The sequence below is a fragment of the Bombus pascuorum genome, chromosome 9 (assembly GCF_905332965.1).
Source record: "Bombus pascuorum chromosome 9, iyBomPasc1.1, whole genome shotgun sequence".
In the NCBI taxonomy this organism is placed as follows: domain Eukaryota; kingdom Metazoa; phylum Arthropoda; class Insecta; order Hymenoptera; family Apidae; genus Bombus; species Bombus pascuorum.
The window spans coordinates 677,234-691,295 of NC_083496.1; the positions used below are offsets into that span (position 1 = coordinate 677,234).

The 14,062-nt window shown below is 28.2% G+C and overlaps 3 protein-coding genes across 4 annotated transcripts; 2 read left to right on the plus strand and 1 right to left on the minus strand.

Moving 5' to 3' along the window:
- Positions 1-155: 155 nt before the first annotated feature.
- LOC132910462 (uncharacterized) lies at positions 156-4,604 on the minus strand. 2 transcript variants are annotated; one of them, XM_060966182.1, is made up of 5 exons: positions 4,479-4,604; positions 3,625-4,126; positions 2,797-3,392; positions 1,539-2,729; positions 156-1,462 (listed from the first exon to the last, which is right to left on the minus strand). In XM_060966182.1, the coding sequence occupies exons 2-5, from the start codon at positions 4,115-4,117 to the stop codon at positions 779-781; spliced, it is 2,964 nt and encodes a 987-aa protein (XP_060822165.1). In that variant the 5' UTR covers positions 4,118-4,126; positions 4,479-4,604; the 3' UTR covers positions 156-778. The 2 variants fall into 2 exon arrangements, with proteins under 2 accessions (XP_060822165.1, XP_060822166.1); XM_060966183.1 differs by lacking the exons at positions 3,625-4,126; positions 4,479-4,604 and adding an exon at positions 3,472-3,520.
- Positions 4,605-5,138: 534 nt separating this feature from the next.
- On the plus strand, positions 5,139-10,743 carry LOC132910538 (glutamic acid-rich protein-like). Its single transcript, XM_060966311.1, has 8 exons — positions 5,139-5,393; positions 5,647-5,808; positions 5,890-6,064; positions 6,143-6,244; positions 6,317-6,587; positions 9,101-10,169; positions 10,257-10,392; positions 10,495-10,743. The coding sequence occupies exons 1-8, from the start codon at positions 5,230-5,232 to the stop codon at positions 10,699-10,701; spliced, it is 2,286 nt and encodes a 761-aa protein (XP_060822294.1). The 5' UTR covers positions 5,139-5,229; the 3' UTR covers positions 10,702-10,743.
- A 251-nt stretch (positions 10,744-10,994) lies between these two features.
- On the plus strand, positions 10,995-13,903 carry LOC132910472 (uncharacterized). The gene is made up of 7 exons (XM_060966202.1): positions 10,995-12,059; positions 12,178-12,645; positions 12,710-12,888; positions 12,955-13,192; positions 13,267-13,436; positions 13,524-13,658; positions 13,728-13,903. Exons 1-7 carry the CDS (start codon positions 11,886-11,888, stop codon positions 13,774-13,776), a joined length of 1,413 nt encoding a protein of 470 aa, XP_060822185.1. The 5' UTR covers positions 10,995-11,885; the 3' UTR covers positions 13,777-13,903.
- Positions 13,904-14,062: the final 159 nt, after the last annotated feature.

Sequence of the window (14,062 nt, forward strand, 5' to 3'; positions counted from 1 at the left end):
TTATTTATTATAATTATTTTAGTATTTTAATTTCAATTGATTAAATAGTTTATATAAAAAATATACTATTGTTTTTTAAAAAGAAGTTGATATTAGCTGTTTAGGAAAAACTTCTATATCAAATGGATATTGATCAAACACCTAGCTTCAGACTGTTTAGAATCATATAGTAGAATTTTATTCTGTTACTATATCAGTAATAAACAATGTTTTTAGCAAGTTTTAATAAAACTACATTGGTTGTGATATCTGTTTTATATAATACCAGTATTTTACACATAACAACAAGCGATAAGTTATTTTCCATATCATTATGTTAAACATTAAAAATACCTTGGAAATAGAATATATTGTACATAAATTAATATTACAACAATTTACAATCTTATAACTTGTACATATGTAAGTTATATAAGTTATAAATACACATACGTACATATCATTATACGACATATCAGTTAGGCAATAACATTGTATCTTTAGAATGTTAGTACCAAATTTTAGGTACTACGATCTAAAGATGTATATGTAGATATAATCTTGTATATATAATGATTTCTTTTATTACATAATAAATATATATTAAAAAAATAATAATATATAGTTGTGGTTCATTGAATTCTGTTTATAATGTTATTGTTTAAAATCTAATATCTCTGATAAATTTTATATATTCCTTTAAAAAGAAATATATATTTATTATTAAAAAATAAAATATAAAATAGTTTTAATATTTTAATGGATTTAATGCTCTTTATGGAAAACATAACTATCTTATTTAAAAATTTGTTTTATAAAATGATTTAAAATATCCATTTCCACCTGAACCTAAATATTCAGGCCAATTCTGATGCAAAGATATATTTTTGCAACTTTGATTAGGTAACATATCTTCTGGACACACACATTCTAATTTCATCCTATATATTGTCATTTGTCCAAGAGAAATTTTAAAATCTTTTTTGTTGCTTGTTTCTAGATTTGCTTTATAATTAATACCTCGTTCACCTAAACATTCTTTAATAATATCATCATTTTGTTTATACTGAAAATTTTTTTCAGAAAGCAATGTTTTCCAATGAATACAATTAAAATCTTCTTGAACTAATATTACAGATGCCTCAGAAGACGGTAACCAAAATGTGGAAAATACTAAATCAATAGAATTTATTCCTTGTGTTTTTAAAATAGATGGTAATAATATTCCAGTTGGTGGTTGTTTTTGTATACCATGTACTGAATACATTTGATTGTTAGCTTTTATATTCCGCTTTTTTTTTGTTTTTGATCCAGATTTATATCCTAATTTTAATTTTAAATCTATGCCAGTATCCTTTTTCTTATTCCGACCTTTCAATGATTTTTGTTTAGGAATTTTTTTTATAGCAACAGTTTCTTCTTCCTTTTCTTCTTCCTCTTTTAAGGCAACATTAAAAATCTGATGAGCGTAGGTTTCTACATCCTAAAAAAAAATTTTCTGTACTCTTTTCCTATAAAATATAACTTTTAATAATCTTATTACAAATTAATAGTCTTACTATAAAGGTTTGATCAGTTGTTTCTTTTGTCTTATTTATGTCATAATGCAACAAATTAATTGTTCTTTTACTTAATATTTTAGTTTCTCCATCACCTACATTGTTTTCAATGTCTAAGTTATGAGAGGTTTCATGTGTACTTGTCTTAATATTCGTAATATCCGTTTCATCATTACGCATATTTTTTATAGAATTATTTATTCCCTTATCAAATTGATTAGTAAATTTGAGATTAATGTCGCTTCTTTGTTCTCGTACTTCATCTTCTTGTTGGTAATCTATAGGCTGTTCTCTTTGTATGTTAATTTTATTATTCTCATCATATAACAAATCAAAATCTTTACTTGTTTGTAGAATATTCTGAGTCCATTCATTCTTATTTTTCAAAACATTATTTTGCCTACCAATAGGAGTAAATTTTTTCTGTTGTGTGTATTGTTCGTAAGTTTCATGAGAATCTTCCTGCTCTTGTTTAGAACTATCTTTTTTATTTTCATCTTTATATATTTTTGGCGATTGTTCAGATACAAAGGGTGTATTTTCAGGTAATTCTATTCTAACATTCATAGAATTATTATATTCTAATGACTTCCAGTCTTCAGAAAAATATAATGATATACCAGGTGGTCCAACATGTTGGCTTAAAGCATATAAATTTGTAATTAAAGTAGAGTTAAACCGTAGTTTACAAACATCAGCGCGTGATTCAGATATATAATCTTCACTTCTTAAGAACTGATATTTTTCTTTAATTCCTTCATAGTTTAAACAATCAACTGACCAATGTAAAAACCAATCATTTCCAAATCCTTCAACGGTAACAGATAGGCCGGACATTTCTCTACTTAAACTATCTTCTATTGGTTTTTCTAGTAAAGATTTACCAGTTTTTCCATCTATGATTGTTGCAACTGTGTAGTAATATGTTGGAAAACCCGAACCTATCTGATGTTTTACCATAAAGTCTGGAATATTATCATCATTATAGTAGCCAGGAATCGGTATACTTATTATTTCAGAATTAGGTACTGTATAATTCCAAATAGGTTCAAGAGTTAATCCATTATAAACTATTATTGTAGAGTTAAACATAGCAGCAACAATATCTTCAATTCCATCTAATGTCACATCTACCAAAATCGGAGGTAGCAAAGTTCCTTTTCCTGTGTTATGGTGAAGCTTTTGAAGTTTCTATAACATACATATAATTGTATAGTAATCTATTCATAAGTTATCCTTAAAAATTTAAGGAACTTACCAAGTTATTATACATTAAATTCACTTGAGGAATTACATACAATCCACCTGATTGTTTTTTACTACTAGTAACAAGGACAAAAATATTTTCTCCATCTGGATGGACTAATTTCTGAGGTGCTAAAAACAATTGCTCTGTATTTGGTAAAACTGAACTGTGTATAATATTTCCATTGATTCCTGATATCATAAGAATTTCACTTGAATGAATTTCTCTTGATTGTATAGTGTGTGATGCAATAATATCTCCAATGTCATCTCCATCAACATCAGCAATAAATTTAGCATCATAGATATCTGAGAGTTTCCATTCTTCTGAAATTGATAAATCTCGAACTGGTATTTTCCATATACTAGCCCCATTATAGCCATTAACTGCATGAAGTATTCCACCTCGACCACATATAATACAATCTTTAATTTTGTCATTTGTTAAGTCTATACCACAATCAACTGAAAAAATAGCATGAGTCGTCCAATGCACCCAAAGGGTATCTCCTGTTTTTCCATTTAAAGCTAGAACTCCACCAAAACATGGGATTTGTCCATCAAAGTACAATACACAAATGTATTCTGAAATGTCCATCGTGTCCAATCCTGTATATCAAAATAATGTTACTGTTTACTATAATTAAATGTAAACATTACAACTAAATATATTACAAAAATGATATACCTCAAAAACTGAAATATTCGGCAAAATCATAAAACTATAAATCTAAGACCTGTAAATCAAAAGGTAAATATACTAAAAATTTAATACTACTAAAACACGTAAAAAATTATTTTAAAAAATTAAGCTGAAATATACTTGTTCAAAAATAAGAACCTGTACTAAATCCAATAATAATATCTTCAACTCCATCACCATTAACATCATTGCTTCTTATTGGTGATTCAGATGTTAATTTTGGAAATGACCTAGTCCATAAAATCTTTGATGCAAGAGATGTGCATGGTATTTTGTTAGATTCATGTAATGGATCTTTAAGATCATGTGATAACCAATTTTTCAAGATTGACATTGGTCCAGGAATTATATTTATGACATATATGTATAATATAATTAAGCTTAACAATATTATTAATCCTATAAGACCAAAGCCAGTCCTATTTGATAATCCATATGTCGAAAAATTATATGACCTTTTACATCTTCTACGAGGTGCCATTAAAAGCCGTTTAACTCCTCCATCATCATCTAATTTTAAGCCATTTTTTCCATCTCTAATGAATACCTCATCATCAATATCTGTTAAATCCTCGTCATCAAAACCATCTGGCTCAACCAATTTAGGTAAAATTGGATAAACAGCAGACATATTGTTTACCTATAAAATTTTTATATTCTTAAAAAACTGCTTACAAATTATATAATAAAAACTTATATTTTTTCCAAATAAATGTAATATAATTAATAAAATGATAAAAGAAAATGCATTAACAATACACAACTATTTATGTTCCTGAATATTAAAAGCAAAAGATATTTACATTCGTTATTATATTTATAAATATACGATAGAAATACACTTATTAAAATAACAAAATGTAAATAGAATATCAAGATATAAACACAAAAGATGTGTTTATGTCAACGTCTACCGCATTGAAATAATTATTATTCGATGATAAATAAATGAAATTATATAATAAATAAGAATTAGTAAAATTAAAACATACTTCTTATTTACGTATTTTTGGAAGATTCTGGTTTCAAATAACAAACAAATAAAATTTGTTCATTAAATTTTTCAGAGACGTCGAATGAGAATGATGCAATAAATATACATATTATACTTAAGGGTTATTCATACTCATATTCGTATTGAACATTAACATTGAGATACATTTACAATTTTAGTAGTTGATAACTTGAAACATTATTAAGAAGCATAATTAATTTGTTGAATATTGTAATTTATACAAATAATCTATATAAGTTACACATGAAAAAGTTTACCAGTTAAATAACGTTAATAGAACTTGTTATATTAAGAATTTTAAGATACATAAATTTGATCTTATAAATTAGTGAATTTATTCCAAAATGTTTAATTGATTAAATAAGATTCAAATCTACAACATTAATTAAAAGTAGCTCTTAAAAAAAAAAAAAAAAAAAAAGGAAAAAAAGGAAGAAATATTATAGAGTTATATTATACATATATCTTTAAATCTAAATTTAAATGGACCAAGAGGGCAACTATTTATCTTTCCTATTATACCAATATACTAAACTATAATTAAAAAATTTAATTATAGTTATCATTCGTTCCTAGGGTATTAAATCTGATATAATATTTTTCTACACTCTACATCATAAAAGAAACTTGGTTACTATTGTTACCAACTACCAACTATAACAGATTGAATTCGTGCTTCTTCCAGTAACCGGCAGCGTGTATCACCGGTGGATATTAGTTAACATAAAATGTCGTACACTAAATTCAATTTTTCATTTTATATCACATGCTGTTGCTTATCTTTGGGTCTCGTAAATGCAAATGCTCAGACATCGTCGAAGAATTTTTTCGCAGAGCAACTTACCGAAGAAAATTGGGATCGTATGCTCATCGGAGAATGGATGGTGGAATTGTAAGTTGAATTGGTTCAATGTCGTTAAATTTGATGGCGTGTCGAAAGTCATATTGAAAACATTTGTATATATGTATTTTAATGTTTTATTTGAAATTGTATAAAATTTATAAGTTCAATTATAAAAGACAAAAGAAAAATTTTATTGGAAGCAAATTGAAGATATAAGGAAGCTATGAGAAATATTTTATTGAAACCTATTTGTATTTTAAAGTAATATATGTATTTATAACTAGACTATTTTGTGATTTAGCTATGCTCCATGGTGTCCTGCTTGTAAAACATTGGAACCAATTTGGGAACATCTTGCTGCACAAAAGGAAAATTTAAATATCAATGTAGGAAAAGTTGATGTGACTGATTCTCCAGGACTTAGTGGAAGGTTTATGGTTACAGCTTTGCCAACGATATATCAGTAAGATTTTTTATTTTGGAAAAAGAATAATATGATTTAAAGTTCCAAATATTTTTAATTACATTTTAATATTTCCCCTAGTGTTAAAAACGGCATATTTAGGCAGTATAAGAGCCCTAGAGATAAAGATTCATTAATTGAATTTGTGTCTGAGAAAACTTGGGAAAAGATTGAACCAATTCCTGGCTGGAAGAGTCCAACATCTATTCAGATGTCTGTTATTGGTCAATTCTTTCAAATCTCACAAGTATTGCGGGTGAAGATTTAAATTAAATGTTAATGGAACTAATATAAATTTTAAATGCATTATAAAACAACTTGGTTATCCTTACAGGGAATACACAATAGGTTTATGGAAGATTTTGGATTACCTACATGGGGAAGTTACTTGATCATTGCCATTGCTACCATTGTCTCAGGTGCAATATTGGGATTGGTAAGCTTGAATAATAAAATTGAATCATTTAAACTAGAACTAATGAAACTAACTGTTACTTATATCTTGTAGTTTATCGTTTGCTTGATTGATTTTATATATCCACCGAAACCTGCAATGGTTCAAAACAAAAAGAAACAAAAAGATGGATCAGGTGGATTTATGCAAGAGAAAAGTATACAGGATGAAGAAATTGTTGAACATGTTAAGGATGATTTAGTAGATGAGGAATCAGAGCAAGAGGGATCAGAGACAGAAGAAAAAGAAAAAGATGCAGATAAAGATTCCAAAACTGAACCAAGCAGTCCAAATGTTCGTAAACGTAAGCCACGTAAAGCTGATTAGACATACTAATTTATTGTATGTAAATATCTAATGTCTGGTAAAAATGACAAATAATAGCACATTTTAATGTTAATCCATTTTGGTAAATGAGAATAGCAAGAGCAATACATAAATGTTTTATGTTTGTCAAAAAATGTCAAGGGTTTGAGGAGAGATGGAAATAATCGATTGTATTAATAATTTAAAGTTATATGAAGCATACAAAATATTTTCAAATATGACAGCTGAATTTCAATATTGCATAAAAAATTTTAAATGCAAAATAACTAACCTCAGGTATTTTTAACATTATAGAACATTAATCACACATAATACTAAAAAGTAAAATTCGGAATATTTTACTTTAAATTTATAATATCATCGCTTCCAAATACAAAGAATCTTTCCTTGCTTGTACGTATTAGATATTGCGTCACAATTATTATTGTATTACTATTATTTTTACTAAACTTTTGGTATTATAAAATGATAGAGTGATTTTTTTTTTTCAACAGCATTTCATTACATTTTTTTAAGAATTTTCACATAAAATAATCTAAATGTTTGTTAACATAGTTAATTGTAAGTAATTAATATATTTTTTCCTGTACAAATTTTTATTTATAAATTCTATATACTATATTAAAAAACAACTATGTATTATTTATATATACATACATACACTGTTTCTCCCATTTTTCTTATTTTTTCAGATTTCTTATATACTTAAGAATTTATTAGATAAGCCCATAGCTTTAACATTTTTTATATGATTGTATTGTACAATGTATTTTCTGCTTTTATAAAACTGCAAATTTTGTATACAACACTAAATGCACTTCTTAGAAGAAGAAATTCGTTCGAGTTAAATTATTTCATAAAATTATGACTGCAAGTTATAAGTTTTTGATATATTGTAAATTATACTCATAAAATTTCATAGTCTTAATTAATTGTTACACTTTCTTTTATATTTTCTAATACAGAAATAAAGATATTAATATAACAACAAATCTCGTAATTGTAAATAATTTTTAATAACTACATGTAACTCATTGTATTCGACTTTTATAATGGTCATTTGATACGAAACAAAATTTTAGGTTATTGTACATGTGGCATATGCTAAATCAAGTCAAAAACATAAGCTTAATAAAAATATATGAGACACATTGCATTTATAATATCTATAAATAGTTTATCATACATTGTAATTATTTTAGAAGTATTAAATGTCTTCCATGCATGTTATACATGTACATGCTTCAAGAGAAAATAATATTATTGATCATAAATATATTAAATTACATTTTGTTGTATTAAATTAATTTACAATGAATATATTAACTGAAGTTTAAATTTCAGACAGATATACATATATTTAAGTAATACTGCTTACATTCTTTGCATAGGAACTACACGTTTACATAAAAAATGTTATATGAGGAAACTACTTTCAACTAGATAGGACAAAAATTGTAATGCTAACTGCCTAATAAATGCATTATGTAATAATTATGTCTTGTTTGTTAAAATTCATAGATTGAAATTTCCTGTTATGTTTATAAAATATTTAAACAAAAAAAGTAGTTGTACTTTTATAATTACCACATTTAAATATTAAATAATATATATACATTAAACACACTTAACAATGATATTACTAATTATATTATTTATATAAGAACATCTAAAAATATCTAGTTAATAATTGTGCTAATAATTTGAAAAAAATTATTTATGTTCTATAAAAATTGCTATTATTTATGAAAATACATATGTATATATGAAACAAAAGCAAACCCTTCTTATAACGGAAGTGACGTAAATACAAGATTTTACTTTATTTAATTACACACTATTTAATTACATATATATCGTTATTTGCACTTTAAAAAATATTGTTTTTGAGAAATATGAATAATTTAAGAAATAAATAAATGTCATAATATATGACAAAAGTATAATAAAATATGAACGCGCATGCGTAATTTCAGCAAATCGAAATCGGAACTGTACACTGTACACTTTTTAAGCACATCTACGAGAGGCGCGTGCTAAAGTTAACCTCGGCAGTTGGATCCACGACCACGTTGAGATAGGTAATTTGGTTTAATTTTGTAAAACTAACGAAGTATGTATCCCTGTATTTTGCATGTTATTTTAATCGAAATAATTATTGAGTATTAATCATTAATTAAAATAAATGTAAAAACTCAATGGATTTGTAGTAGTAATTTCAGTTTTAGTCGCAATTATGTCGTTAACCATATATATGTATTATATATATATTATATATGTATACGTGCATACAAGTTCATATTTTGTTGAAATATTAAGAATATATATATCATGTTTTAATTAAAATGATTAAAACATAAATTATATATACTATATGAAATATGTTGAATAGGAAATTATACATAACAAGTAGATAAAACTTGTTCTCATTATATTTATCAGAAACAAGATTTAGCTGTTTTCTTTATAAAAGATGGTCACATTCTTGATTCTTTTATTTTTCATTTACAGTAAAATCATATAGGGCAGCAATGGCCAAAATAAATGTGAATACAAATATGAAAAAACGGTCCGCGAGTATTTCTGAGATAAGTGAGAAGAAAATAGGGATATCGGAAAATTTAAATAAAGAGTTAAAGAAGAAAAAAACAGAAAACGGAACCGTACAAAATGGTCAACCAAACAAGCAAATCGCCAAGAATTCACCTAAGAAATTTAATAAAAACGAAAAGAAAAATGATTTAGGAATTGTTAAAAATCTTAAGAAGAAAGCAACAAATGTAGCTGGATTACAGAGAAATAAGAAGGAAACGTTAACCAAAGCAGAACTGTTGAAACTGAGACAAGAATATCGCAAAAAGCGTAAAGAAAATAGATCATCGCAAACACATTTGTTACCATCGAAGGTCTCTGTTGAAGACATAAAAAAGAAAATTGAGTTAATAGAAAAACGAGCAGCACTTTCAAGAAGTGCTAAGAGGAAATTGGCAGCACTTAAGAAAAGGTTACGAGTAAAGGAAGGGGTAGGTAAGATAAAACAAGTTGCGAAAAGACAGCTAGAAAAAGGAAGAAATGAGAAATCATTAGAAATTGCGAAACAGAAACAAGTGCAAAATATAAAATCAGCGCAAGAGAAAGTACTTGCGAAGTCGAATAAAGAAAATAACAAGAGAGACGTTAAAAAAACCAAAACTCTTTTAAAGCAAAAAAATGAGGAAAATTATGACGATGATGAAGAGGATGAGGAAAATGAGGATGATATCGAGATAGATGATGAATTAAGTGAAGATGTCGATGGAACTGATGTAGAAGAAGATGATGACGATGATGACGATGAAGAAGAAGAAGAAGAAGATGATGATGATGATGATGATGATGATGATGATGACGATGACGATGACGATGACGATGACGATGACGACGAAGATGTGGAAGAAGAGGGTAAAAACGACAAAATTAATGAACAAGACAAAGACAATGAAATTAAAAAAAGTAATGTACAAAAAGGGAAATCTGCAAATGTAGGAGAAGATGGCAAGAAAAAAAGATATGTCCTTTTTGTAGGAAATTTGCCATATAAGTAAATATATATATATATATATATTTTTACTTCTCTTATACAAAGTGTATACATATATATTCTAATAATTAAATTCTTATATTTTAGTATTACTAACGAAGAACTTAAAAAACACTTCTTAACTAAGGTCAGTCAAGTAGTCGATATTAGGATACCTATGAAAGATGAAAACACAGCACGTGGATTCGGTTATGTCGAGCTGGCCAATAATGCAGATTATGAGGTAATTTTATGTAGTAGTAATTAATACTTCGTTTATCTTAAATATTAGAATTAACCATCTGTATATATTTAATTACGCATTATTATACCTATTTGTTAACAGAAAGCACTTTCATTAAATCAATCATTTGTTAATGGAAGAAGGATAAATGTGCAATATTCTGGACCTGACAGGAAAACAGCTGTTGCGAAGAACTTCAAATTACATGCTTTGCAAAAGGCAGGAAAATTTGCAGGTGGAAGAAACAGATATAATCAGAAATATGCAAATAACAAGGGAAAGCAAAATATGCGAACAGCGAAAACATAATTGTTAAATCGATAGATGTAATTTGAAATAAATGTTTAAATCAATCTTCGCTACTTTCCTATTTGGACATTTAGAATTAAGTTTTTTTTATGTAATCAATATCCTTGATTGTAAAGATTTACATGTTGGATAATACAGATAAAAGTTTTATCCACTAGAACGTGTTTAATTTTTTTATGATATTAACCCAACTTGCATGAAATTATCGTCTATTTCGGAATAAAATCATCATACATTTATCAGAACAAAAGTTCAACTTCATATGTTAATATAAAAAGAGATCACTACAAAATTTACATCTAGTAAATAGATAAAGAAATGTGGTTATTTTTTTTATAGCGATTCTAATGTTGTATATTATAACTGAGGAACTGTGGTTTCAACTTATAATAAAGAAAGGTTAGAAACGAATTTTGACAAGTTCTAAAAAATGTCTAAATCAGAAATAATAGATAAAACGTTGCAAGATGAGATAAATAATTCTCTAGATTTTGACGTAACGATTCCATGGCCCAAAGAATTAACGGAGGTACTATTTTTGAATTCGTTGCAATGAGTATTTTGTAAAATAGTTATAATTGTAAAATAAGTGTAAAAGGAACTTAAATCTTTAACGCATCACAGGAAATTTTACCTGATCACATCATATTCCCAAAAGAATTAAATTTATTTTTAAGGAATCGGATACAGGTAATTAGGATAAATACAGTTTATCATTTTATCAAAATGACATTTATAGAATATATTAAATATAAAAAAAATCGATTTCATCATAAAGTGAAATTAATATCGCAAAATAAATAACAGGATTTAATTGCTGAAAATGGTTGTCTACGTCGGGCACTCGAAGAGGCGGAGGAGAAAATCCACAAAAAGCAAGGAATTGTAGAATGGGGGCATTCGACGATTTTAGGAAAACCTCATGAAGTAGCAACAGCAAAAATTATCGAGCTTAGCAGAAGATGTCGAGAACAGATAGCCGAGATTGAAGTTCTTAAATCAAAGTGCAAAAATCTAGAAGTGCATTTAACTAACAAAGAAACAGAACTAGAAAATGAGCGACACGAAAGGAGACATTCGAAAACTGATGACTCTTCTCAGAAGAGTGAGTTATATTAAAGATTTTTCAGTCGTACACGACATTTTTATACAGTTACATTCTTCCATCATCGTTCCGTCATATTATGATCGAGATACAGGATGGTATCCTTGACAAAGGTACCAAGAATAGTCAGCCGAAGGGAGACGAGGATCGAATCAAACATTTGTACGAAAAGTTACAACAGACTCAAATAAAACTGTATGAATCCAAAAATATTTGTGCCAGTCTTAAACAAGAGATTAATAAATTGCATAAGGTATTGTTTTTAAAACTTTTATCGGAAAGTTTATATATAAATAAAGAAAATATAGGACACATACAAGCGCGCGCGCGCTCGCGCATGCAATATATAATTTTTAAAGTTGAAAATGTAGTTATTGTACAGCGAAATTGGTGTAAATGTGAATTTGAATAATTTATTGAATCAATCTGGATGGCGAGGGAGAGCTGAACAGATTCACCTGCTACAGCAAAAAATAACGGAACTGCAATCAAGATTGTCGGAATACGAAGGAACGCAAAAGACGTCCATCGGTATTAAAACGAAATTCCGAAGTTGTAGGTTTTTATTTATAAGGTGTATGTCTTGTATATCAGTGTCTGTAGAACGGAAAAATTTGGCAAATCTTCGAAATGTTGAGAAAGAGAGACGGCGACAAATAGAAGATTCAGCGAAGCAACTTCGGCAAACGGAAGTCATCGTTGAGGGATACAAGAGGAAGCTAGAGGCTTCGAAGGCAAGAATAAAAGTGTTGGAGCATGAGTTGAATGTTGCGAAAGGAAATATTGCCATATTAAATGAGAAGAGATCTCATGATAATCATTTAATCGAGACACTCAATGTATGTATACGACGATATCGAAATTGATCGTTCCTCTTAAAATTCATGAAAATAAAATTAACAGAATCGGCTTAAAACTACCGAAATAAAACACGAAGAACGCGAGATAGATATGAAAAATAGAGCAGAGAAGTTCGAACGTGAGTACACGAACTTAAAGAACGATTTGCAGTCGGCGCAACTTCAAATCGATCGGTTGCGTAGAAGACTAGAAGAACGAGAAATCGAGATAGATAAGTGGAGGTACTTTATTCTTGGAAAAAATTAAGTATAAATAAATATTTATACAAATGTGTTATTTATGTGTAGAAATGGAACAGTCCCGAACATACGGGATATTAAATCTCGAAATATTGCGCAACCTGAAGAGTTATTAAATAATTTGAACAACAGTGGTCCTCCTCATAGCGCTCCAAGTACATGCGAACCTAACGAATACGTAACTTTGGCTTTTGCTGCTGAAGCTGAAAGAGAGAGACTGCTGGAGTTAATAACAATCCTCAACAGGCGTCTAGATAAAGAGAGAAACTATGCCGACACTCTTTCTGTGAGTCTTCCACGCTATATTGCTATTTTTTTATCTGTTGCTTGAATTTTTAATTAGGTGAATTATATATGTAGAATACCTTACGTAATGAGAAAGATAAATCGGCAAAGTTAGAATTAAAGATACGAAAATTGGAGACAGAAAGAATAGGGATTGTTAAAATTGACACTGGCTATAAAACGAAATTACCAAAATTATCGAAGGCTAGCGATAAAGAAACGAATGCTGAACAAATGCGGCTCAAGTAAGCTTTAAAAGCTACACAAAAACAAACAAAACATATAAATATATATAAATATAGATATATTTAACAATTCCTAATGCCATGTAGAATGGAGTTATTACAAGAAGAATGCCTCGCGTTGAAAGCTAGATTAGACACAGTGCAACAGGACAAAGCTGAGGATCTTGCGACTTATAAGCAGATGCACGAACAAGTTAGAAAAATTTTTCACGAAGCCTGCAGGTATTTAAGAACGCTACGTGAGAAAACAAAAGTATTAAAAGAAGTATTAAAGAAGATCTTTCTTTTCAGAAGCAAACCACTGCCTCCCATTGGTAGTCGTTCTACCATTACAGTTTAATCAGAATTTAAAACTTTCGACAGCCTTCTAAGAGTCTAAAACATTCGATAACTTTAGTGGAGCGAAACTCAACAAATTTATTACGATTGTACATCATGAAATAAAGTATAATGGTTTCACCGGTGAATCATAATTTGATCATCGACGTTTGTTAATTCCTTCCGAATGTAATTGTGTAAGAAGTACAAAACTGTGTGCGATGATGTAACTAGGACACGAGATAAGGTGCAACGCACCACGTAAACGCGCGTGACATCGTCGAAGCAACGGTTCCGTTTCTATCTCT